Source organism: Acomys russatus, chromosome 7 (assembly GCF_903995435.1).
Source record: "Acomys russatus chromosome 7, mAcoRus1.1, whole genome shotgun sequence".
NCBI lineage: Eukaryota > Metazoa > Chordata > Mammalia > Rodentia > Muridae > Acomys > Acomys russatus.
The window spans coordinates 35,809,196-35,835,688 of NC_067143.1; the positions used below are offsets into that span (position 1 = coordinate 35,809,196).

The window sequence follows — 26,493 nt, forward strand, 5'->3', positions numbered from 1 at the left end:
GTGTGCAACACCCGAGTGCTTGTGCGTAGCTGCAAATTGCAGGGAGAGGTGAGCCATGAGGGATTTTACTTGCGCCGATTTCTTCCCCGTTTAGAGTCAGCTTTTGGACGTGTAGGGCCCAACAATACCATTTGCCACACAATTCTCCGCTGAGGAAGACTGGTGAGTTTTGCCAGCTTTCATTTTTTTATAGATAAATACACCCAGGCTTTAGAGATTTGCAACCATCTGTCTCACGTAAAACCTTTGGGCTGTTATAGAAGACAACCGACTAGACTGCATTTTCTCAGTCTCTGATCCTGAAGCTTTGCCTGGGGCCAGCTGTCAAACCCTGGGTTCGCTCAGGTACTATGTAGTCTCAGAGTAGACTACATTTCCCACAATGCCTCGGGCCACGTTTCCCACCTCTGGACGCTGCTTTCACCAATAGCGGAGCAGAGTTTCCAGGAACTGGCCTGAGCAGCCAATGAGAGTGGCCGTGGGAGGGCCTCTCTCGTCCATTGTTCTCCGTGCCCCTTGGGCTTGAGCTGAGGTGAATTCAGAGGGGCCGGGCCCGAACGGGCCGAGGGGTGCTTTTGCTCGCGGAGCGACCGTGGGAACAAGATCTGGTCCTTGGAGAGGCGAGCGGGAGAGGCAGGTCTGCAGCCGCGCGCACCGCAGGGAACAGCCAGAGAGCGAATAACGGGCCTGGAGCCAGCTGAGGGCAGCTTGGGGGAGGGGCGTCGGTGTCCGCGCCCGGCGGGCAGGGCGCTCAGCTCTGCCTGCTGGGGTTCCGTTCCTGCCAGAGCTCCGGGCACACGCAGCCTAGGAGTGCAGGCTTTGCTCTGGGAAGGGATGCTAGAACGACATCCCGCCGAGCCTCCTCCTAGTCCTGATGGGGAAACTGAGGTTCTCAGGGGGCGTGTCGTGTTCCGGGTTAGCGAACGAGCTGTGTAGGTTCACTGTTCCCAGGCTGCGGAGAAAGAGTTTTCCTACGTATTTGTGTTTCAGGTTTGGAAAAAATTGACATCGGGAGCTTCATTTTTCTTTTTGTTGTTTTGTTTTTTACTTTTGCTGTTTTCATGGGTGCAGGACGGCATGTTATCTGAATCTATGGTGCAATGATTTTTTAAAAATAAATATTCATTGCTTTCATATTTAAAAAGGTTATTTTATTTTATTTTATTGTTTTTCAAGACAGGGTCTGTGTAGCCTTGGCTGCCCAGTACTTCCTTTGTAGACCAGGCTGGCCTCGAACTTACAGCGATCCGCCTGCCTCTGCCTCCCGAGTGCTGGGATTAAAGACATGCGCCACCATGCTAGGTTTATTTAAATAGTTTTTTTTAATTCCACTGCTTTGAATATTTTGTGGAGTTGCTGCTCAGGTCTAGGTGCCCCCCCCACCCCATGATCCCCATGTATATTCATTTAAAAGGAATTGGGAAATTCTAGGTGATGGATGGGGCTTGGCTGTAATCTCAGTATTCGGGAGGCAGGGCAGGAAAATCAGGAGTTCAAGGCCAGCCTGGGCTACATGATGAGCTCTTGCTTCAGAAACAAAAATAAACAAACAATGTCTGTACTGAACATGTAGGCGCCTTTTTTTATTATTATACCCCAAACAGTATACCAACTATTTGCATAGTGTTTACACTTAAGCATATGCTGTCTAGAGATGATTGACCGTATTATATGTTACACCATTTAAATAAAGGACTCTGAGATTCCTGGAAATGGTTCCCTGAGGATAACCAACCTTCTCTGAAATATAGCGGCAATGCCTTCTCCCAGTGAGGCTGGGAGCACCGTGACGTATGATCCATTCCTAATCATTAAGATGTTCCACATATTATCGCTGGGCATAGTGGCGCTCACCTTTAATCTTAGCACTCGGGAGGTAGAGGCAGGCGGGTTGCTGTGAGTTCGAGACCAGCTTGGTCTGCAGAGCGAGTCCAGGACAGTCAAGGATATACAGTGAGACCCTGTCTCGAAAAACCTAAAAAACAAACAAACAAACAACAAAAAAAGACGTTCCACGTGTTATTATCTATTTATCAAGTGGTCACTGAGGTTGAGTGACTAACCTCTTTGTTAGGTCAAGGTCCCTTGGTCTCCAGAAAGTCTCAACTGATTTAGGGCAGGATTTGTCGTTCACCTCACCCCAGAACATTGCTTTTTTTTTTTTTTTTTTCTTTTTTGGTTTCTCGAGTTTGGTTTTTTGGGTTTCTCTATGTTATCTTGGCCATCCTAGACTCGCTTTGTAGGCCAGGCTGGCCTCGAACTCACAGCAATCCCCCTGCCTCTCTGCCTCCCGAGTGCTGGAATTAAAGGCATGTGCCACCCCGCTGACTTCTTTGGTCTTCTGAAGAAGAACAGTCTCCTCCCCCCGCCTCCCCCCCCCCCCCCCCGTGTGTGTGTGTGTGTGTGTGTGTGTGTGTGTGTGTGTGTGTGTGTGTATTATTTCTTTTGCTGCAAGGAGTCCCTGTTGTCAGGAGTTAGGCAGCAAGCCTCTGTTGGGCTTTGCTTGTAAGGGGCGGCTGTGGATTGGCTGTAGGGCAGTTTACTTACTGATGCTCGTTCTCTGGTTTCTCAGCAGTGCTCCTTGCTGAGATTGGAGGAAGGAGGTGCCTTCTCAGAGAGCCTGGAGAGGAGTGAGGCTTGATGTCTGAGTGATCGTCCCGGAAGTTGGACAATGGCAGCGGAAGTTCCAGCGGTGACCACTCCCCTCAGCCCTTTGGCCCGGGTACCTCAAGAAGATGAACCAGCAGAAGTTACTACTATGATCCTGGAGGATGATTCGTGGGTACAGGAAGCAGTGCTGCAAGAGGATGGCCCAGAGTCTGAGCCCTTTCCCCAGAGTGCTGGAAAGGGCAGCCCACAGGAGGAGGGTGCAGCCGGGGGACCTCAGGGTGCACTTGTCCGATTTCGGGAGCTCTGTCGGCGCTGGCTGAGGCCAGAGCTGCACACTAAGGAGCAGATGCTAACTGTGCTGCCGAGGGAAATTCAGGCCTGGCTGCGAGAACATCGGCCTGAGAGCAGTGAGGAGGCAGTGGCCCTGGTGGAGGACTTGACCCAAACGTTTCGGAACAGTGGTAAGGTGCAGAACCACACAGGGGGAGGGTGGGAGCCTTCTGAGGCGGAGCAGTGCAATGTTTGTGCAGGAAGTGAGCGGTCCTCACACAGAGGAGGAGATGGCGCTTGTCTCTCCTTACTGTCTCTCCGGCACTGAGTACGATCATAGCATTTGTTTTGTTTTGTTTTGGACACAGGGTAGCCCTGGCTGTCCTGGAACTCCCTCTGTAGACCAGGCTGGCCCTGAACTCATAATAGAGATCCGCCTGCCTCTGCCTCCCAAGTGCCGGGATTAAAGGCGTGTGGTTGATCACGGCTCTTTTAATGCCCTCACTGTGTGCAGTGGTAGCCGCGGGATTTCAGTGTGAGGGGCCTGGAGGGCTGTTCTTGGAGCTCCGTTAGCATACTTCACAGGGCTTTGACTCCTTTATTCCTGAGATCATGGAGTGGCTTGGGATAAAGGTCAGTGGTAAATAAAATGCCTGCCTAGCATGCACAAGAGGTTATCTGCAAGCTATTTTTGTGCTTGTGCTTGTGATTTTTTTTTTTTTTTTTTTTTTTTGTTTTTCAAGACAGGGTTTCTCTGTGTAGCCTTGGCTGTCCTGGACCTGCTTTATAGACCAGGCTGGCCTCAAACTCACAGCGATCCACCTGCCTCTGCCTCCCGAGTGCTGGGATTATAGTCGTGGGCCACCACGCCCGGCAACGTGATTTTTTTTTTTTAAAGATTTATTTTTTATTATGTATACAATGCTCTGCCTGCATGTACACCTGAACACCAGAAGAGGGCATCAGATCTCATTATAGATAATGATGAGCCACCATGTGGTTGCTGGGAATTGAACTCAGGACCTCTGGAAGAGCAGCCAGTGCTCTTAACCTCTGAGCCATCCCTCCAGCCTCCTGTGCTTATGATTTTTAATTTCCCTTGCTATAGAGAAAAAGTGTTTCTCCTCCTCCTCCCCTTCTCCTCTCCTCTTCCCCGTCTCCTCTCCTCCTCTCCCCTCCTTCTTTGCCCCCTCCTCCTCTTTCTCTTCTTCCTCTTCCTCCTTCTCCTCCTCCAATTATTATTATTATTATTATTATTATTATTATTATTATTAGCTTTGGTTTTTCAAGACAGGGTTTCTTTGTGTAACAGCTCTAGCTGTCCTGGAACTTGCTCTGTAGACCAGGCTGGCCTCAAACTCACAGAGATCTGCCTGCCTCTGCCTCCCAAGTACTGGGATTAAAGGCATGTGCCACCACTGCCCAGGTATTATTTATTTTTGAGATAGGATCTCATTATGTAGCCCTGGCTGGCCTGAACTCACTGTGTAGACCAGGTTGGCTTCAGACTTGCAGAGATCTGCCTGCCTCTGCCTCAAGAATAAGATGGGAGGCAGAGGCAGGTAGATTGCTGTGAGTTCGAGGCCAGCCTGGTCTACAAATCAAGAGTCCAGGACAGCCAAGGCTACACAGAGAAACCTGTCTCAAAAACTAAGTCCCCCCCCCGCCAAAGCCATTCTACCCTTAAGAGGAACAGAAATTTTCTGCTGGTTTGTAGGTATAAGTATAAAAATGACCTCTGTAATCCACCCCTTGGTCCCTTCAGTTGGTTGTAATTATTCAAAATAGTTCTGGTAATTAGAAAAAGCATGCAGTATTTTTTTTTCTGAGTGGTCATTTTGATAACAAGTAAATTGTCTGTGCTTTCTGTGGTATGAAGTCATCTTAGACCCTTTAAGGAGTAATTGGCTAGCCTTGGACAGGCACACCAGTTATCCTAGTACTCAGAAGTGAGGCAGGAGGATTGCAAGCTGGGTCTCTGTATATAGAATAGATTCCATCTGGAGAAAAGGAAAAAAAAAAAAAAAAAAGGTAATTCCAGACAGGCTCTTTTCAGTGGCCACTGTATGTCTGCCTTGTTTGTAATGAGTTCTGCATCTTTGTCCAGTTAGCTACTCTGTTTGCATCTGGCCTTGGGCTGTAAACCGGTGCTAATTTGAGTATCAAGTATTCACTTCAGTTCTGCCTTTCTCCTTGGACAATTTCAGGGCCCCCTAGCATGTGGCTGCCTTGTACTGCTGGAGTACTTCAGGAGATCAGAAGGGCGTGTGGAGAGGACAGGCCAGATCAGAGAAGGCTTCGTAGTGGACCATGAGTAGGAGGTTGCAGAATGGAGTAGAATTTGGAAAGTAACAGGGCAAGGAGGAAGCTGCGACAGCTGAGAGGAGCTGTACTCAGCCAAGGCTCTGAAGCGGGGGAAGCGAGGAAGTAGGTTTCTTCAGATGCTGGTGAGACTGGAAAGTCTGTTTTCAGGAAGTGGTGGGAGTGAGTTTGGGGGAAGGGAGGCTGGAGGTTTGAATGAAATGCCATTGGCCCCAGCAGGCTCTTGAACCAGGGCCTGTTGGGGCACCAGAGGAAGCTGAGTTTGGCAACAGGATGTAGGTTTGATTACATTTGGGGGAGGCTGGTGGCTGGAGAGCAGTCAGGAAGAGCCTGGTTATGGGTGTGCTGTGATGGGAGTCAGGAAGGGATTGGACAGGACGCGTGAGAAGGAACTGGCTGTGAGATAGCTTTTCTGCAGTTTTCTTCAGTCTGCTCAGCATCTCACACACAGCCTCTCAGAAGATGGAGGAGGAGGGTGACCCACTGTAACACCATGTGGCTTGGACAACTCATGTTCTTAAGCATTTCGTTGCACAGATGGTCCTGACAATTCCTAGTGAGGTGCTGGAGGGAGGAGATCCCAACAGGGTTAAGGCCCAGTGGCTTAGTACCATCCAGATTAGAGGATTGGCAGACTGGGAAGGGCGAGGAATGAGGAGATAGTTTAAGGCAGAGGACTTGACAGTAGCCAAGGACTGAGAGATATGAGCAAGTCTGTCCCCAGAAGAAAGGTCCTGACTTAGAGGATTGTGACCTAGCCCCGCACCGGGCCCCTTACATGGCACTCGCACCAAGACTCCTGTGAGGTGAGTGGGATCACCACTTGACAGGAAGCTCAGCAATTCGTTCACACAGCTGTCATTTGGTAGAGCAGGATTCAGACTCAGGTCTGTTTGCTTCCGCATGAGTTTCACAGGTCCTAAGTTTTATTGAACTATTTTAATTTCTTTGGCTTTGACAGGTAACCTCTTTAGGAGTGTGCTTGAGACCAAGCCTGGGTTGTGTGAGGCAAGTACTATATCAGTGAACTGCACCTGCAGCCCAGGGCTTATTTAATTAGTTAGTCTTTGAAGCAGGATCTTGTGTATTCCAAGCTGGTCTAAAATTGACACGTAGCTGAGGATGACCTTGAAGTTAAGAAAAAATTTTTTTACTAACTTAACTTTTATGTGTATGGTGTTTTGCCTGCATGTATGTCTGTGCACATTCTCTCACAGGTCATCAGATTCCCTGGAACTGGATTTATAGACCAGTGTGAGCTGACAAGTGGGGGCTGGTCATCAAACCCTGCTCGTAGGTTTTTTTTTTTTTTTTTTTGGTTTTTCGAGACAGGGTTTCGCTGTGTAGCCTTAGCCATCCTGGACTCACTTTGTAGACCAGGCTCGCCTCGAACTCACAGCGATCCGCCTGCCTCTGCCTCCGAGTGCTGGGATTAAAGGCGTGCGCCACCACGCCCGGCTCTCTGCTCGTAGTTTTTAAGCCATCTCTAGCCCCACCTTGAACTTCTGATCTGCCTACTTCTACCTGATGGGATTATAGACGTGTGCTGCCATTCCTAGTTTTTGCAGTGCTGGGGAACCAAACCCAGCTTTCCTGCCTCTTTGGCAAGCACTCTACCACCTGAGCTTTAGTCTGTTTGCTTTTTTGAGACAAGGTCTCATATTGTGGCCCAAATTGTCCTCGTTCTCATGGTAATCTGCCACCCCAGGTCAGCTTCTGCAATCAGGGTGTCCAGACATCCTTGCACACTGGGCTGGACTGGAAGGAATGAAACTTAGCAGGGCTGGTGGGTTATGCAGTCAGTGGTGAGTGTGGGGAGAAACAGCCTCTTAGAGACGGTTTTCAGTGAAACAGCTCTCCTTTATTGGGGAGTATAAGGGCTCTATATACCTTGGGAAGTGGGTAGGAGTTTTCAGGATAAGTGTACATCATTGCCTGGGGCTGACTGGGAATACTTCATTTACATGGAGAGGTATTCCAGGTGCTAGCTGGATATATCTTTATAAGGAAATAGGAAGTTTTAATCTGAAACCTGGCCTTAAGGGTGGCAGAGGTGGGGATGGCAATGCTATGAGCCCCAGGGCTTGCAGGCCCAGGAGGGAGCTAGTTTCAGGATGAGGTTTCTGGGGTTTGGACATGTCTCAACCTCACTCTTGCTTCAGGCTGGCTCTCCCAGTTGCATGGCCCACCTGCCCCACAGTAATCCTCCTATCTCAGTCTCCAGGAATCTAGAATTATAGGATATGCCAGAATTCAGTTTAATTTTATACTTTGCACAAAGAAGAAGAAAGAAGGGGACTACAGAGGTGGCTCAGAGGTTAAGAGCACTGGCTGTTCTTCCAAAGGCTATGAGTTCAATTCCCAGCAACCATGTGGTGACTCAAAACCATCAATAATGAGATTTGGTGCCTTCTTCTGGCCTGAAGGCATACAAGCAAGCAGAACACTGTATAAATAACAAATAAATAAATCTTTACAAAAAGAAAGAAAGAAAGAAAAGAACTCTCGTCCTATTTTAGACTTTGCTTGCCTTCTGATGGCTGTGGCAAGTTTATAACATACTTCAGGATTTCTAAGATATCACAGAGGTTTGGGCTAAGGAGAGGTCTGTTCAGTGATTGATTGGGGAAGTCACAGGTCGATGCCATGGCTCAGCTGGTGTCTGCGGTGATTACAGCCCTCACCATCAGCGTCACATTGCTGATAGTTTAAAATGGGGAATTCTCTCTAGAGGAATCTGGTAGTTAGCCCCTGACTTCTGCCTTTAAGATCATCTCTGCTGAATGTGGTTGGTGCACACCTTTAATCCAAGCACTGGGGAGGCAGAGGCAAGGTAGATCTCTGTGAGTTCGAGGACAGCCTGGTCTGCAGAGTGAGTTCCACGACAGCCAAACCTACACAGAGAAATCCTGCCTTGAAAACGGGTGTGTGTCTGTGAATCTCTAGTTGGTCTTTATTTAATAACACGTGGTGCCCTTCTTCCTCTCAGTTGCTGACAGGAATCTCTACACTTTCCTTCGTTCCCAAACATTTGCTTTACCTGATACCAGTCAGCCTCTACTCTGTTTGTTAAGATAAAGGTCTTAGGAGAGGGCGTTTCAAGGCCCGCTTAGTCATTGTTTAATATTTGACTCAGAGGCGCCTCTGGGTGTTCTTGCTTCAAGTGTCTGATAATTCCAATCAAAACCATATCTCTAGTAATAGTTTACATGTAAAGTCCATCTCTGTTCATGTTTCTTGGGTGTTTAAACTCTGTTCCCAGCCCTAAGTCAGGCTTTGGGATTTTTTTTGTTTTGTTTTGTTATGCTTTTGTTTGTTCGGGTTGTTGTATTTTTGGGTTTTTTTGTTTTTGTTTTTGTTTTTGTTTTTTGTTTTGTTTTGTTTTGTTTTTCAAGACAGGGTTTCTCTGTGTAACAGTCCTGGCTGTCCTGGACTTGCTTTGTAGACCAGGCTGGCCTCAAACTCACAGCGATCTGCCTGTCTCTGCCTCCCAAGTGCTGGGATTAAATGCGTGGGCCTCCGTGCCAGGCCCTGGCTAGGATTTCTTGACTGAATTTTTGCAGTAGCCTCTAAACTAACCCTACATCTAGCCTCTACCCCACTCATCAAATTCCTCCACACCTCCCAGAGCCAGCTTCTCCCCTTGTCTACCAAACCAAGTGACCTCCTCCTTCTGCAGACATTTGTAGTCTCTTTCTCTGCATTTTTGTTATTTGCTGGCTGCTTGTTTTGAGATAAGGCCTCAGTATATATTGTATCTAGTCCAGGCTGGTCTTGAGCTCCCTGTGAAACCCAGGCTGACCCATGAACTTATCATTCTCCTGCCTCAGTCTTTTGCCTTTTTTTTTTTTTAATTAATTTATTGTTACATCTCAATGGTTATCCCATCCCTTGTATCCTCCCATTCTTCCTTCCCTCCCATTCCCCCCCCCCCATATTCCTCTCCCCTATGACTGTTCTTGAGGGGGACTTCTTCCTCCTGTATATGCTCATAGGGTATCAAGTCTCTTCTTGGTAGTCTTTTGACTCTCAAAGTCCCAAAGGCCAGGGCCTTATCCTCTCCTCTTCATCCTCTTTCTGGGTTCTCAGATACCCCATGTTGCTGAAGATGATCTTGAACTTCTGATGTTCATATCTTTCTCTCCTTAGAGCTGAGGGCTTAGGTGTGTACCACTGTGCCATTTATCCGGTGCTGTGGAGCAACTAGGGCTTGGCCCATACGGGGCAAGTGCTCTGAACTACATCTTTAGCTTTAGCATCTGCTTTTAAAAGCAATTAAAGATTTACATGTATTTTTAATCATGTATATATGTGCTTCCATGTGCCCTACACATGGAATCCTTGCAGAGACCAAAAGAGGAAGTCAGATTTCCTGAAGCTGGTGCTAGAGACAGTTGTGGGTACTGGGAGCTGACGTACGTCCTCTGGAAGGACAGTGGACAGTCTTAACTGCAGGCTCACGTCTGCCTTGTGTGCTTGTGCAGAGTTGTGTCCATGTGAGTACAGATGCCCATAGAGGCCAGGAGAAGGGGGTCAGCTGCCCTAAAGGACTTACAGGTGATTGTGAGCCTCCTGACACCCGTGCTGGAACCCAGCCCAGGTCTACCGCAAGAGCAACTCGAGCCTTTGACCGCTGAGCCATCTTTCCAACACCTAAGCTTTGGTTTTTGTAAAACAAAATGGGGTCAGGCTCAAATCTGGCAAAGCATAGCCAGGGACACTTCTGAATCTTGAGAGGAAGGTTAGTGGGACATCATCTTAGACCCAGGGAAATACTCAGGCCGATTGGTAGGCCAGGCAGCCTAGTTCCATCAGAGAATCCTCGTAGCCTGCAGTGTTCTCATTCTCAGAAGCTCCCTCATTGCTATTCAGCAAACCCAGTGCGTATGTAATATGTATTAGTATAGTTATTTTAAGGCAGCATATTTCTGAATTGGAAGTGTTTTGTTTTTCTCACTTCTCAGATTACAGAGACTCAGGGAGATGGTCCCTGAGTGGTCTTAAGTATAAACGTGTTGGGTAGCCCTTAACCTGGTGTGATCTAGACTAGCCAGAGGAGTGAGACAACACTTATTTAATAGACAAGGTTGGAGTTGGAAGTCTGAGTTAGAAGATTCATTTTGGTAGCAGAGGACAGTGAAAACCTCTTAAGCTAACGAGCTGGCTCTGGCCGTGGGCAACAGTGTTCCTTGATGGAAAATGAGATTGGGAAGCTTTACGTATGTGCACCATGTGCATGCCATTGCCCAGAGAGGCCAAAAGAAGGCAGCAGATCCCCTGGGACTGGAATTGCGGATGGTTGTGAGCTGTCATGTGGGTGCTGAGCCAAACATGGGTCCTCTGCAGGAGCAGGAAGTGCTCTTTAACTGCAGAGCCATCTCCTCAGCCTTTTATTCTGAGATTTCATTATTCAGTCTCCCAGGATGACATTAGTGCTCCTGGGAAGACGGAGACTATCTCTCAAGTGATTTGGGGTTTGTATGAGACTGACTACATTGCCCTTCTTTGATAGCTGTGTTCAGTCCGCTACAGACCTGTTAAAAGACCACTTATACAAAACAATACTTAGCTTCTGTAACTGGTTATAGATGATTGATGTAAAAAACAATGTTTGTGGGTCATTCCCCTCACCCCTGAATGCTTTGGGGGAATGAGACTCAGGTTTTCCAGAAAAATTCTGATTGTAAAATATTTACCTTTTAGGAGTTGGAGAAATGGCTCAGCGGTTAAAGGCTCTGTTCTTTCAGAGGGTCCACATGGCAGCTCACACTGTCTGTAAAGCTGGTTCTAGGGGGTCTGATACCCTCACACAGACATACATACACCTCATATGTACTCACACATACATACAAAACATCAGTGCACATGAGATAAAAATAAATAAATTAAGCCTGGCGTGGTGGCGCCTGCTATTAACCCCAGCACTCAGGAGGCAGAGGCTGGTGGATTGCTGTGAGTTCAAGGCTAGCCTGGTTTACAAAGCGAGTCCAGGATAGCCATGGCTATACAGAGAAACCTTGTCTGGAAAAACCAAAATAAATAAATAAGTTAAAAATAAAATAAAGTATGTCTTTTGTTAGAGAGATGGCTCAGTGGTTAAAGGCACTATTAATAATTGCTCTAAGTTTTGTTCCAGCACCCACATCAGGTGGCTTACCACCACTGCTGGCACACATCTGAAATCTTAGCTTTCAGGAAGTGGAGTAAGACAGTTGTAAGTTAGAGACCAGCTTGAACGACATAGGAAGTTGAGGTCCTTTGTGGGAGAAAGCTCAATAGCTGTGCCTTTGCCTGGTGTACTTGAGGCCCTGGGTGAAGCCCAGCACCCACCTTCTCTCAAAACTGCCCAAATAGTTTACATTCCAATAGTTGACAGTTAAACTGTTCATGTGTTTCATACCTGAAGTAAGAAGGCATTTATCAAATTCAAGGCCTAATTTAGGCTCCAATAATGCTTGGTATAAAATGGGGACAGTTTGTCTCTGCAGTGCTCTAATTGCTGTTCTAGAGTTCATCCATCTTTCTGTAAGATGATGAGACAGAGGACTGGAGAGATGGCTCAGTGGTTAAGAGTACTAACTGCTCTTCCAAAGGACCTGGGTTCAATTCCCAGCACCCACATGGTAGCTCACAACTGTCTGTAACTCCAAGATTGGACACCTGCACACAGACATAGATACAGGCAAAACACCAATGCACATAAAATAAAAATAAGTTACCAAAAAAAAAAAAAAAAAAAAAAAAGACGATGAGACAGAGAAAAACCTTTGGGTGGAGGAGCCAGTGAACTCATGCCCCAGGCAACTCTAGGCCAGAGTGGAAGGCGAGCTGACCCTCTCTTGACAGATGCATTGCCTTCATGGGCTTCCATTACTCCAAACCATGGTGCTGATCGATATCCCAGGAAGGAAAGGGGAAGTATTAGTCTAAAAATTGATAAACTCCTGATCATGGTCACACTGGCCAGCACACATCCAATAATCCTCACACTGGGAAGCCTGAGGCAGGAGGATCACAGATTCAAGGGCAGAGTGCAGTGTTTGTCCCCTGGACCACCAGCAGCAAACCTGTTAAAAATCTAAATCCCAGTCGGGCACAATGGTGCACACGTATAATCCTAGCAGAGGCAGAGGCAGGTGGATCTCTGTGATTTCAAGGTCAGCCTGGCCTACAAAGTGAGTCCAGGACAGCCAAGTCTACACAGGGAAACCAAACAAAAATGTAAATCCATTCCAGAGCCAATGGGTGAGAAACTGTAAGGGTGGGGCCAGCCCTTTGGGGTCTTACAAGCCCTCTAATGATCTTGGCTTAAGCTCTAGTCTTACAACCACTGTGCCAGGTCTCTGGTTTCTGAGCTTGGCATATATGTTGAAGTCACCTGAGGACCTGGAGTCCATGCCAGGGGCGCTCAATACTGAACCCAGAGGCTTCTGTATGCTAAGCATGAGCTCTGCTATTGAGTGGTACCCTAGTTCCCAAGCAGAGGTTTCTGGAGCTCCCTAGGTGGTTCTGTAATGCCTTGAAATCTAACCCTATATGACAATGCAGCTTTTTACTCCAAGGATAGTCCTTGGAGTGATGGCATTAATGTCATCAGGGAGCTTGATAGAAATGCACACTGTTAATCTTACCCCAGCCCCACTGAAGGAGATACACATTGAATTCGGTCTCTGGGTGGCTCTTATGCACCTTGAAGAATGAGCAGCCTATCCTGTACTAGAGAGGAATAGGAGTTATTACATTCATTCCTGTTCTTGTCCAACAGATGAGCCAAAGAACCAAGCTTTGCTCTCCAACCATCCTTACCATCTTCAGGGGTTCAGTGGCAACAGCCAGCAGGCTATCCATCTGAAGTTTGCTGTGTAGCTAAACTGTTCCCTTAATAACTATAAACACATATGTACATATTCTCTGTGTGTATGCTCTCTCTCTCTTCTCCTCTCTCTCTCTCTCTCTCTCTTTTTTTTTTCCGAGACAGGGTTTCTCTGTGTAGCCTTGACTGTCCTGGTCTCACTTTGTAGTCCAGGCTGGCCTACAACTCACAGTGATCCGCCTGCCTCTGCTTCCCAAGTGCTGGTTATAAGGCATGCGCCACCAATCCCAGCTCCTCTCTCTTCTTTCTCTTCTTTCTCCCCCCCCCCCCCCCCCCCCCCGTGTGTGTGTGTGTGTGTGTGTGTGTGTGTAGGCAGCACATATTTCATGGTGTACATATGGAAAGTTTTTGGGAGCTGTTTCTCTCCTTCTACCATGTGGGTGGGTTCTGGGAAACAAAATTAGGCCATTAGGCCTGGCAGCTAGTGCCTCTACCTGCTGAGCCATCTTGTACCCTCATTCCTCCTTTAAAGGCAGGGCCACATGTAGTTCAGGTCTTGAACTCAGTGTGTCTATAGGATCACCATGGATTCCTGAGCCTTCCCTCTTGAGTGCTGGTTTTTCACCCATGCTAGGTTGATGGGGTCTTGGAGATCAAACCCAGGGCTTTGTGCATGCTAGGTAAGCGCTCTACCAACTATGCTACCTGGCTAGCTCATACTCATTTTTGTAAGCAGAAAAGGAGGTGAGCACTTCTGGAGAGGTGGACTGAGTTAAAACTCCACTTCTTAGGGTTGAAGAGATGGGTCAGCAGTTAAGAGGGCATACTACTCGCTAGTCTAGAGGACCTGAGATTGGTTTAGCACTGATACCAGGTGGCTCCCAAGTGTTTGTAACTCTGATTCTTTTTTTTTTTTTTTTTTAATAATATTTATTATGTATACAACCTTATGCCCAATGAAGCATATGAATAAAACAAGGAACACTATTGTACAGATAACTAAAAGCTCAGTTAGCGTGGCTAACTATTAAGCTCTGCATAGAGGTAGGTAGGTATGGTAAGCACTTAGGGAAGCAGAGGCAGGCAGGTCCCTGTGAGTTCAAGGCCAGCCTGTTGTACAAAGAGAGTCCAGGACAGCCAGGCCTACACAGAGAAACCTTGTCTTAAAAAATATAAATATGTCCCTGTAATCTCAGCATTTAGGAGATAGACAGGATGGTCAAAAGCTAAAGGTCATCCTTGGCTATACAGTGAATTCCAGACCAGTCTGGACTACATGAGACATTGTCCTGGGTTAAAAAATGTTTTTAAATGGAACCTTACTGGGCTGGAGAGATGGCTCAGAGGTTGAGAGCATCGGTTGCTCTTCCAGGGGTCCTGAGTTCAATTCCCAGCAAACACATGGTGGCTGGTAACCATCTAGAGTGAGATCTGGTGCCCTCTTCTGTCCCGCTGGCTCATGTGCAGGCAGAACACTGTATAAATAATAAATAAATCCTAAAGATAAAATGGAACCTTACTGATAGTAGTAGTGTTTGCTACTCCCAGGACGGCTAAGGGGAGAATGCGTGTGGCTGTGACAGGATACAGGGTGTGACCCTGCCTTCTGAGGGTGCGGGCTTGTGAGTGTGCAGAAGATCCTGGTCTCTGGTAGAGGAAACTCAAAAGGGCTTGGCATGGAGGAGCACACAGAGCTTTGTTACCTATCTCTCCTTAACTACTGGTCTGGACAAGAGCAATCTTGTTTATTCAAAACTTCCTCTGCAGTGATCTTCCATGTCTGCTATTGTCTTTTGATCCCCAGGCTACAGATGAAGCAACTACTGTATCCTCCATCCCACCTTCTTGCCCCAACCTCAGTGTTAGGTCTTTTCTGTCTCTTCCCCTCCCTGTGACTCACTGCTCTTTTCATTCTTTTAGAGGCTGGGGCCAGGGATAGAATCCAAGGCCTCACATCTACCCGGGAGCTGCATAGCCACTCTTCTAGATAGCTGTCAGAATTTTTCCGGGGGCCGGAGCTGCAGTGCAGTGTCCAGAACGCGCCAGGCTTCGTTCACGCTCTCGGATCCTTTTAGAACTTGCTTGTTTCCAACATATCACGTGCTTTTCTCCTTTTGCTTTAAGCGCTATGATTTTTTTTCCTCTCTTGTCTTCACTTCTCCCCTTTCCAAGCCCCTTTTTACTGTTCACCTCTCACTCTGTCTCTTCCTCACATTCTCCTTTGCTCTTCCTCCCTGAGGTCTGATGTTTGGTCTTAGAAATAATTAAGCTGGGCTGGAGAGGTGGCTCAGAGGTTAAGAGCACTGGCTGCTCTTCCAAAGATCCTGAGTTCAATTCCCAACAACCACATGGTGGGCTCACCGCCATCTAATGAGACCTGGTGCCCCCTTCTGGCCTGCAGGTGTAAATGCAGGCAGAACACTAAATAATAAATCTTTAAAAAAGAAAAGAAAAGGAAAGAATTAAGCTAAAGACAGAGTTTCTCTGTGCAACTTGAAACTGGATCTTTAGATCAGGCTGGCCTCAAACTCACAGAAATCATTGATTTATTTTTTTTACATAGAATCCTACAAAAGGATAGAGATACTGTACAGAAATAGATTTCAAAGAAATTATAATGAAAAAGAAACAATAGGAAAAGAAACTTGAGAGAATACAAAGTGTGTGCCTATCAAAACATCGAGGGACCAGGGAGATAGGTCAGTGACGTGCTTGCTGAACACGAATGAGGACCTGAGTTTGATCGCAGCACCCAATTAAAAAAGCCAGGCAGTGGTGGCCCACACCTTTAATCCCAGCACTCAGGAAGCAGAGACAGGTGGATCTCTGTGAGTTTGAGGCCAGCCTGGTCTACAAATCAAGTCCAGGACAGCCAAGGCTACACAGAAAAACTATCTTAGAAAGAAAAAAAAAAGCCTGCATGAAGCCAAGTGTGCATACACACATTTAATCCCAATACTTGGGAGGTAGATTCAGTTAGACTTTTTTTTTTTTAACTTAGGCATGGGTGGGTAAGGTAAAAGCAAGATCGATGACTTGCATTTGATCCTGGAACCCATGTGAAAAGGCCAAATGCAGTGGCCTGTATCTGTCACCCTACCCCTGCTGTGGCAAATGGGAAGCAGAGACAGGGACTCACCCAGAGGGTCACAGGCCAGTTAGCCTGGAGTATTCAGTGCAGCAGACATGAGAAACCATGCCTCAAGATGGTGGAAGGTGAGGACCGAACCCTGAAAGTTGCCTTCTGACTTTTATACATGGACCATGTTATGTGCAGGCCTACACACACACACACACACACACACACACACACACACACACACACACACACATTTATTTTTTAAAAAGGGGCCAGGTGAGACCTTGTCTTGAAAAAACAAAATGAATAAACCAACCAAAAAGCGGAAGGGACCAGGCATACTTACAATCCCAGCACTGAGGAGGGAGGAGACAGGCAGATCCCTGGGGCTTGCTGGCCAGGCAGCCTAGCCTAAGTGAACAAACTCCAGGCCAGTAAGAAACCAGATCTCAAGTGGTGCAGATTTTATCCTCTCGATTCCACAAATAATACCCTTTTTTGTTTGTTTGTGTTTTGTTTTTCGAGACAAGGTTTCTCTTACAGTTCTGGCTGTCCTGGACTTGATTTGTAGACCAGGCTGGCCTTGCTCTCACAGAGATCCGCCTGCCTCTGCTTCCCTGAGCTGCTAGGATTACAGGTGTATGCCACCATGCCCAGCTTCTTCTTCTTTTTTTTTTTTTTTTTGAGACAGAATCTCACTGGCTTGGCGTTTGCTGTGTAGAACAGTCTGGGTGGACTTGCCTGCCTCTGCTTCCTCAGTACTGAAGTAACAAGCACACACCGCCACAGCTGGGAGTCAGGTTGGTCCTGGTGCCTGCAAGCAAGCACATGACCAGCTAAGCCATCTTCCAGTCCTCTTTATTTTCAGTGTGTGTGTGTGTGTGTGTATACAACTTGCTGAAGTTGGTTCTCTCCTTCTACCATATGTGTCCTAAGGATGAAACTTGGGCCATCAGATTTGGTGGCAGGCACCCTCGAGCCACCCTGCTGGCCACCTGCTTTAACTTTCTTTTTTCCGTTTCCTCTTCTCATCACAATGGGGAATTGAGAGGACATTCTCTGTTTTTCTTTATTTCAGATTTTGAGATGCAGAGTGAGAATGGGGAGAATTCAAATCAAGACATGTTTGAGGATGTGGGATCACGTGAGATGTTGGTGAACATGCCTGGAGGAGAGGGTGGTCGGCAGTCCGATGGGGAGAGTGACTTTGAGAGAGACTGTGGCTCCGGGGGCGCCCACGGAAATGCCCCAAGTGAGGACCACAGGGAGGTGCCATCTGAGGGAAGGGAAGTCGGCCAGCTAATAGGCCTGCAGGGCACCTACCTGGGGGAGAAGCCTTATGAATGTCCCCAGTGTGGGAAAACTTTTAGCCGGAAATCCCACCTCATCACCCACGAACGGACCCACACAGGAGAGAAATACTACAAATGTGATGAATGTGGGAAAAGCTTTAGCGATGGTTCAAATTTTAGTAGGCACCAAACGACTCACACAGGAGAGAAACCTTACAAATGCAGGGACTGCGGGAAGAGCTTTAGCCGGAGTGCGAACCTCATCACCCACCAGAGGATCCACACAGGGGAGAAGCCTTTCCAGTGTGCCGAGTGTGGCAAGAGCTTTAGCAGGAGCCCCAACCTCATCGCTCATCAGCGCACGCACACAGGTGAGAAGCCGTACTCCTGCCCGGAGTGTGGAAAGAGCTTTGGCAACCGCTCCAGCCTTAATACTCACCAGGGAATTCACACTGGAGAAAAACCCTACGCGTGTAAGGAGTGCGGCGAAAGCTTCAGTTACAACTCCAACCTGATCAGACACCAGAGAATCCACACGGGAGAGAAACCGTACAAATGCACGGAGTGCGGGCAGAAGTTCAGCCAGAGCTCAGCGCTCATTACGCACCGGAGAACGCACACGGGCGAGAAGCCGTACCAGTGCGGCGAGTGCGGCAAGAGCTTCAGCCGCAGCTCCAACCTGGCCACTCACCGGCGCACCCACATGGTGGAGAAGCCCTACAAGTGCGGGGTGTGCGGGAAGAGCTTCAGCCAGAGCTCCAGCCTGATCGCACACCAGGGCATGCACACGGGGGAGAAGCCCTACGAGTGCCTGACATGCGGCGAGAGCTTCAGCTGGAGCTCCAACCTCATCAAGCACCAGAGGATCCACACCGGGGAGAAGCCGTACAAGTGCGGCCAGTGTGGGAAATGCTTCAGCCAGCGCTCGCAGCTGGTGGTGCACCAGCGGACCCACACGGGCGAGAAGCCCTACAAATGCCTCATGTGCGGCAAGAGCTTCAGCCGGGGCTCCATTCTGGTGATGCACCGGAGAGCCCACCTGGGAGACAAGCCTTACCGGTGTCCTGAGTGTGGGAAGGGCTTCAGCTGGAATTCGGTTCTCATAATACACCAGCGGACCCACACAGGCGAGAAGCCCTACAGATGCCCCGAGTGCGGCAAAGGCTTCAGCAACAGCTCCAACTTTATCACACACCAGAGGACTCACCTCAAAGAGAAGCTTTATTGAAGTGGCAGGAATGGGAGGGCGCTGGAGCTGACTGAAGGGAGGACCCCACAGTGCCCCTGATGTTGCCCCTTTAAAAGATCCGTTTTTCCTACTCTTTGTGAGTTTTTGCCAGAACCATGCCCTGTTTGTCCTCATTTCTAGGACACTGTTGCATTACTAGAGTCTCGTGCAGCTCAAGGATGGAGTACAGGAGCGGAAGGTTGGAAGTTGGGTCTTTTCTGTGACATTTCACTATTTGATAGGCCCCCTCTTTATATTCCTCTGAGCGCCGGTTCTGTTGAAATGGGGAAATACTTCTCCACACATGACGACCTGGGTCTGCAGCCCAGGCTGAGCCCCCAACACTAAGCACTGTTTGTGTGCCTCTGCTTGTTTTGCTGTCACCTTGTCCCGATAAAGTGCCTTCACCCCAGGCTCCCCTCCCTGTGTGCCACCCTTGCCAACCTTGGCGTCAGGTCATAGATCTTCTGCAGTTGTGAATCATCTGTATGAAGACAACGCCCTTTTCTAGTTTCAGAAAGTGTTGAGAGCAGAGTCTGGGGAAGTGTGGTGTAGAACGGATGCCCCAGTGTCTTCATTGGTAAGAAGGGCAGTGGCTGCCAGGAAAGGGCTCGGCTTAGATGTGTGTGCCTGCTTTGGTTTCTGCATACAGTCCTATGTTAAGTTGTTAAGTTGGCTGGATGGGGAGCACGAGTGCACACATACAGTTCTGTGTTTGGAGCTTGATGCCTCTGACCTCCAGCTGTCTGGTAGCTTCTGTGCCTTCAGGGTGAAACAGTCCTGTGTGCTGCTTTTTTTTTTTCTCCCTGAGACAGGGTTTATCTGTGTGGCCTTGGCTGTTCTGGACTTACTTTGTAGTCTAGACTGGACTCGAACTCACAGTGATCACCTACCTACCTCTGCCTCCCGAGTGCTGGGATTACAGGTGTGTGCCACCTCTCTGCTCAGTGCATACATACATTTCTAAATCACTTTGTGTACTTGTTTGCTCCTTGTTCATATTTTACACACACACACACACACACACACACACGCATACCCGTGCACACACAGAATCCAATATAGCTCAGGCTGGCCTTGAATTTACAATGTATTTGAGGATGACTTTCAACTTCTGATCCTCCTGCCTTTACCTCCTGAGTGCTGGGATTACCAGTATGTGCCACTCTGCCCAGTTTATGCAATGCTGGGGAGTTGAATTCAAAGCATCATGCATGACAGGCCATTGCACATTCTTGGCCCTTTACATCTTTCATTTTATTTGTTTGAGTGTATATTGATGTGTGTGCAGGTACTTGTGCAGGCCACTGGTTAACCTCCAGTGTCATCCCTAAGGCACTGTCCACCTTGGTTTTCTGAGACAGAATCTCTCACTGGGATCTGAGCTTCTCTGCTTAAACTAAGCTCCTGGCTAGATAACTCCCAGAACTGCCTTTCTAGTACTGGGGTTATAAGCATGTTGCTGTTGGCGCTGGTGCTGGGGACTGAACTGAGACCCTCCCATGTTCACAGCATGTACTTACCAACTGAGCTCTCTCCAGCCACATATTTTTTTTTTTTTTTTTTTTTTTTTTTTTGTAACAGGGCTTCTCTGTGTGTAGCCTTAGCTGTCCTGGACTCACTTTGTAGACCAGGCTGGTCTCGAACTCACAGTGATCCTCCTGCCTCTGTCTCCTGATCCAGCCGCATATTTTTAATGTTATGTATGTGCATCTAGATTCTGCCCTGCAGGTTTTGTATACCAAGGATATTCTTTTTAAGGAAGTGTCAGTTTTCCCCTCTTCTGACCTCCATGGGCACTACACACACATAGTGTACATACATACATGCAGGCAAAAACACCCATACACATAAATAAATCCTTAAAAAAATGATAGGAGGGAGAGAAGGAAGGCAGAAAATCCCCTTGTGAGGTTTGGTCTGAATTAGGAGTTTGTCTGGCAGATCCACACTTGACCTTAGTTCTTAGGATCCCAACCTATGAAAAGTGGAGCCAGGAATGCTAACTGGAGAAGGGAGTCGTGATGAGGAAAAGGAACACCCTGGGAAATGGGAACCCTCCCCTCCTACATGAGGGTTATGCTTGGCAGGGGCATTTTTTAAATGGGTGTTGAATATTGCCAGATAGAGTCCCATTCTTCTCCTCCTCTACCTTTAAAAACATATGGTTGAACTAGCTAGTTCATACTGGCCTAGAACTTGTAAGCCTCCTGCCTTGGACTCTTGGTTGTTGGAATTACGTGCCTGGGTTTCCATGGGAGTTAAGTCTTATCCACTGCCCCACCCCCCAGCCAGGCTTTCCCTGGCTGTCCTGGACTCACTCTGTAGACCAGGCTGTCCTCAGACTCACAGGGATCACCTGCCCTGCCTTCCTGAGTGCTGGGATTACAGGCCTGCGCCACCGTGCTTGCTAATGGGGAAGCTCTTAGCAGTGATGGTGGTAGGCTGAAAGCAAGTAGGTTGTTAGACCAATCACTGATTCTGTCCCTTTGCTTATTTGTAAACATTCATTGAACGCTCTGTACCGTCACTGTGCTGGGTGTCAGGGAAAACTACAAAGTCCTGTTAGGTGTCAACAGATATCTGAATCTATCCAGGAAGAAGCGGGAGCTGTGTGCCACAGACAGGGAGCATAGCTAGAGGAGTTCCCCAGCTGACATTTTCTTGGGTAGCCCATGCTGGTCTTAAACTCTGTATGGAGCTAAGGATGATCTTGAGCTTCTGCACCTCATGACTTCATTTTGCAAGCGCCAACATAGGCACCTCAGAGTTGTATTATAATTTATGATAATATCTGTCCTGAGATTACAGACTCGTTCTAGGATCCAGCTCAGTGTGTGATACTAACTCTATAGACTTAAGTTGGCTCACTTCATAGATACATAAACTCAGGAGGCAGATGAAACTCAAATTTTGGCTTAGAAAATGGATTGGGTTCCTTTGATAAGATAATTATCACCTCCATGCCCTCTCAATATTTACCTGTATAAATTACACAGCTGACAATATTTGTAGAAATCAACCAACATACCAATGATACAACTAATGTTTTTAAAATGTCACATATAGTCAAAAGGCAGTTGGAAACCAGGTATTTATTTTGAATGTTTCTTTCTTTCTTTAGATTATTTCATTTTATTTTATGTGTATAAATGTTTCCTCTGCATGTATGTCTGTGCACCATGTGTATGCAGTGCCCACTGAGGACAGAAGAGAGTGTCAGATTCCCTTGAACCGTAGTTAGGGAGATTTGTGAGCATTCCATGAAATGCTAGGAATCCAACATAGGTCCTCTGGAAGAGCATCAAGTTCCCTTAACTACTGAGCCATCTCTCCAGCGTGCGTGTGTGTGTGTGTGTGTGTGTGTGTGTGTGTGTGTGTGTGTGTGTGTGTGTGTGCGCGCGCGCGCGCACGCGTGCACGTGCTCGCGCACTGTTGCTTAAGGAGGCCAGAAGAGGGTGCTAAAGAGTGCCATTTAGTAGGATGACTTACAGGCTGTGGTCCAGCTAATCCAACAATGGTTGCTTATGAACGTCCAGCTGTCCAGTGTTTGAGGCTGGATGTCTCAAGTGGTCTTCAGAACATGCTGGAATCCTGAAAAGGTGGCTCTAATGCCGGTGAAGGAATGGATTTGCTAACAGGGAGAGAGCAGGGAGGGAAGAGAGACGCTTCTTTCTTCCGTATTCTTTCACAGGCTGCCAGCAGAAGGTGTGACTCATATTTAAGGTTTTTCTTCCCACCTCAAAGATCCAGATTAGAAGCGGATTTTCTCACTTTAAGTGATTTAATTAAGCAAAAACCCCTCACAGGTGTGCCCACTCTTTTTGGACTACATTCCAGATGTAGTCAAGTTGTCAACCAAATCACCATCACAGAAAGGTCTTGCTCTGCAGCTGTGGCTGGCCTGGAGCCCTGTGTTGTGTGAACTGGGCTGGGCTCGGGTTACAGTGATTGATCCTCCTGCCTCTGCTTCCCAAGCACCCACCAGGAGCACAGTTTTGTGTGCCACCATGCCCAGCTGCGCTCACACCTCGACCCATACATACACAGCACTACATCCTGAGGCTTTAACTGCTGCATCCCCTTCAGCAACCAGCATCCAGACCCAGAGACAACTGAGCACCGGCACCCAGACGTGCCACTTTGCACCGTCTGACACATACGGTGTGGGAGGGCGTGGGAAGCTCATCAGACCTGGTTCTGGACAAACTTGTGTTGCACAGTTCTGCTTTTACTAGTTTACAGTTGAGTCAAGTCATAATGAGATGACTTCTCCACAGAATTCTCCTTCGGGTTACATTTATGGTTCACGACACCATAATACTTTATAATATAATCCAAAGGTGCAGAGCAGTGACAGGGCCGCCATACTACTCTCTTACTCACTGGCAACTCTCTGAGGGAATTAGCCTCACTCTAGGGACAGACTGGAGGCTTGGGATGGGGGTGTGGGGGTGCTAAGTACGTTACTAGGCCCAGTTAATCCTGTGGTCCCTTAGCTTCCCTGTATTAGCTTCTTTTAAATTTTTATCTTTACTTTTGTTTAGATGAGGCAAGGTTTGGGAGGATAGCCCAGGCAGGCCTCAGATTTACAGACTTAGCTTCTCACACTGGGCATTCAAATGTATTATTAAAGCCATGAGCTTGGGCACGGTGGCTGTGCGGTGGTGGTGCACACCTTGAATCCCCAGCACTCAGGAGGCAGAGGCAGATGGATCCCTGTGAGTTCAGGCAGACAAGAAGGCTCAGTGGGCAAAGGAGGTGGCCACCAAGCCTGGCCACCTCAGTTCAATGCCTGGGGCCTATATAGTGAAGGAGGAAAGCTGGCTCCTAGAAGTTGTCCTCAGACTTGACGTCTGTATCACTGCACTTACTCCCTATCCCCCACCCATATACATTTTAAAAAGTATAAAAAAAAAAAACAAACAAACAAACAAAGCACAAGACACACTAATAAGAACAAATGAATGAACATAGATACTGTTTTAAAAAGGGTACATTAGCTACTTTATAATCCCTCTTCCTCACTGTAGTGGGATGGTCACAATTGTAATGGATTAGTTCTTGCAAGTGACAAATCATCCCCTTCCTGGCCCTTTACCCTTAACTGGGCAGGGGTGGCTGCCTCCTAACTAGGGAGCTCCGCAGGGCACAGCTGCTTTGTTCCACCCACTGCCTCTCATGGAGATTTTCACATGGAGGGCTCTAGTTGGCTTTTTCAGAATTTTTTTTTTTTTTTTTTAAAGATTTTATTACATATGCAGTGCTCTGCCTGCATGTGTGCCTGCCCACAAGAAGAGGGCACCAGATCTCATTATAGATGGTTGTGAGCCACCATGTGGTTTCTGGGACTTGAACTCAGGACCTTTGTTAGAGCAGCCAATGCTCTTAACCTCTGAGCCATATCTCCAACCCTGTTTTTTTTTTCCAGATCATTTTCTTCTGAAAAAATTTCCCAAACCCATGGAGGAAGTGGGTGTAAGATTTCGTGAGTGAGGGGAGCAGCAATTCATTCCCTTTGGTTTTCCACATGTCTTACCTGAGCCCCTTGTAGTCTAGGTCTGCACCCCTGTGGTTATGTGAGCAGAGGCTGTGGCCCAGAGTCCACTTGTCCCTGGGCTTCCTCTCCACTGCTCACCCCTCCGTGGAGTCTCAACTCTGAGTTTAGCATCTGCCTGAAACAGCTGTGGGAGAAGCTACTGAGTGAAAGGTGTCACTCCAGTGGACAATTTGCCCAGTCCTACATAGCTTGGTGATATAAAACGAGAGCCCCAAACTCTCCTGGCTAGGCCTTTGTCCCACCAGTGTTTGGTCCCTATGGCAACTCTGAGACTCTTGGGCTGGTTTGGAAGCTAGTTTACTGTGTGACGGCCTGGGTTTCTACGTAAGCCGCTGATCTGAAGAGCAGAGAGGAGAGAGAGAGACATCTCCAAAGCCAGTCTCATTACTGGGCCCTCCTGTCATCCTCTCCGTGGGCTGCTCTTGCTGTGTGCAGTCACAGCTTAGCTGTCTTGAGTAGGTAACAGGGACTAGGGTTAGAGCCCAGAAACAGAGCATGCGGCTGGCACTGGGAGCCACAGGGTTTGGTCCTTAACACCAAAAATAAAAAACACACCCAATAGGTCTTACTGTGTAGCCCAGGCTGGCCAGAACTCTCCACTATCCTGCCTCTTCCTGAGTGCTGAGATTAAGAGCCGGGCGTGATGGCGCACGCCTTTAATCCCAGCACTCAGGGGGCAGAGGCAGGGGGATTGCTGTGAGTTCGAGGCTAGCCTGGTCTACAAAGCGAGACTAGGACAGCCACGGCTGCATAGGGAAACCCTGTCTCGAAAAGCGCGCGCTTGAGAGAGAATATTACAGATAAGGTACCCATTGCAGCCTTAAAAACTCACATAATATTAAGTGTGACAGTGCCTTCCTGCCCCATTTCCTTGAAGCCCCCCCCCCAATCCTTTCCCTTCTGGGCTCTCCCAGCCTCTCTGCAGTATTCCCACAGCACTAACTTGGAACACACCTGCATGTGGCACAAAGCACACTGCCGTGCAGGAAGCTGGGTTGCTCAGCGCAGCACCCGGAAAGATTCTCTCCGCCGACCGTACTCAAGCAGGATCGCTCTACTCTGCTTTTCCCACCACAGCACAGTTCTGCCCTAGTCCTTGCCCCTCTGCTGGCTGTTGGTGAGTTAGTGTCAAGTATACTCTTTGAATCAGCCAGGCCTGAGCGCGAAGGAAAGGAAGAAGTGGGCTATGTGTGGCAGCTTCACATGACTGGCACCAGGCCTGTGACCGACCACGCCTTACATGGTAGAAAATGTTAACTGGACTTTGAGCTTCACACTGAGTTATTTACCTGTACACTAGGTAAGAATAACCTCTGCCCCCTGCTGTGAGTGACACTCTGAGAGCCCCCGCCCCCCCCCTCCCAGCGCCCAGCGCCCAGCGCCCAGAGTGAGGAGCCTTCACCCGGCTGCCACCGCAGCTCCCTCTGCACCTTCCTTCTATTTTATTGGTTAACGCTGCTGTCTGGCCACTATGGAGGCTTTTGTAAAATGTCCTGTGTGCTGAGTCTCGGGCTTTCGGCTCTACCTACTGGGTTCTCTGACATTGGGCTGTCTAATTGAGCTTCTGATCCCTGCTAAGCATCGAGTGTCACATGAGGATGTAGCGTGGTTAGCTAGCGGAAAGAGTCCTGGACTCCCTTTGTAGACCAGGCTGGCCTTGAACTCACAGAGGTCCACCTGCCTCTGCTTCCCTGAGTGTCGGGATTACAGGTATTTGCCATGACACCCAGCTCAAGACCCATTTTTATTTTTATTTTTTTTAAAGAGCTGGCGAGATGGTTCAGTGGGGAACCAGCAGAGAGCCTGCCTCAAACAAAGTGGAAGATACGGAACAACACTCAAGGTGTTGTCTGACCTCCACATGTGTGCTTTGGTATTTGTAACACACACACACACACACACACACACACACACACACACACACACACACACATACATGACACATGAATTGGGTTAAAAAGTGTCTTCATACTGCTTTGTATTTTGAGATAGGGCCTCACTGTAGACCTAGCTGGCCTGGCCCCAGTGTGTAGACCACACAGAGACCCCCTGCTGATAGGGCCTCACTGTAGACCTAGCTGGCCTGGCCCCAGTGTGTAGACCACACAGAGACCCCCTGCTGATAGGGCCTCTCTGTAGACCTAGCTGGCCTGGCCCCAGTGTGTGGACCACACAGAGACCCCCTGCTGATAGGGCCTCTCTGTAGACCTAGCTGGCCTGGCCCCCAGTGTGTAGACCACACAGAGACCCCCTGCTGATAGGGCCTCTCTGTAGACCTAGCTGGCCTGGCCCCCAGTGTGTAGACCACACAGAGACCCC

The 26,493-nt window shown here is 48.2% G+C and overlaps 1 protein-coding gene across 3 annotated transcripts; it reads left to right on the forward strand.

Annotated features, from left to right (window-relative positions):
• The first annotated feature begins 468 nt into the window (after positions 1-468).
• On the forward strand, positions 469-18,615 carry Zscan2 (zinc finger and SCAN domain containing 2). Of its 3 annotated transcripts, none has more exons than XM_051148809.1 (3): positions 469-532; positions 2,573-3,071; positions 17,173-18,615. In XM_051148809.1, exons 2-3 carry the CDS (start codon positions 2,672-2,674, stop codon positions 18,612-18,614), a joined length of 1,842 nt encoding a protein of 613 aa, XP_051004766.1. In that variant the 5' UTR covers positions 469-532; positions 2,573-2,671; the 3' UTR covers position 18,615. The 3 variants fall into 3 exon arrangements, with proteins under 3 accessions (XP_051004766.1, XP_051004763.1, XP_051004765.1); XM_051148806.1 differs by having other exon boundaries at positions 488-637; XM_051148808.1 differs by having other exon boundaries at positions 498-637; positions 2,576-3,071.
• The last annotated feature ends 7,878 nt before the right edge of the window (positions 18,616-26,493 follow it).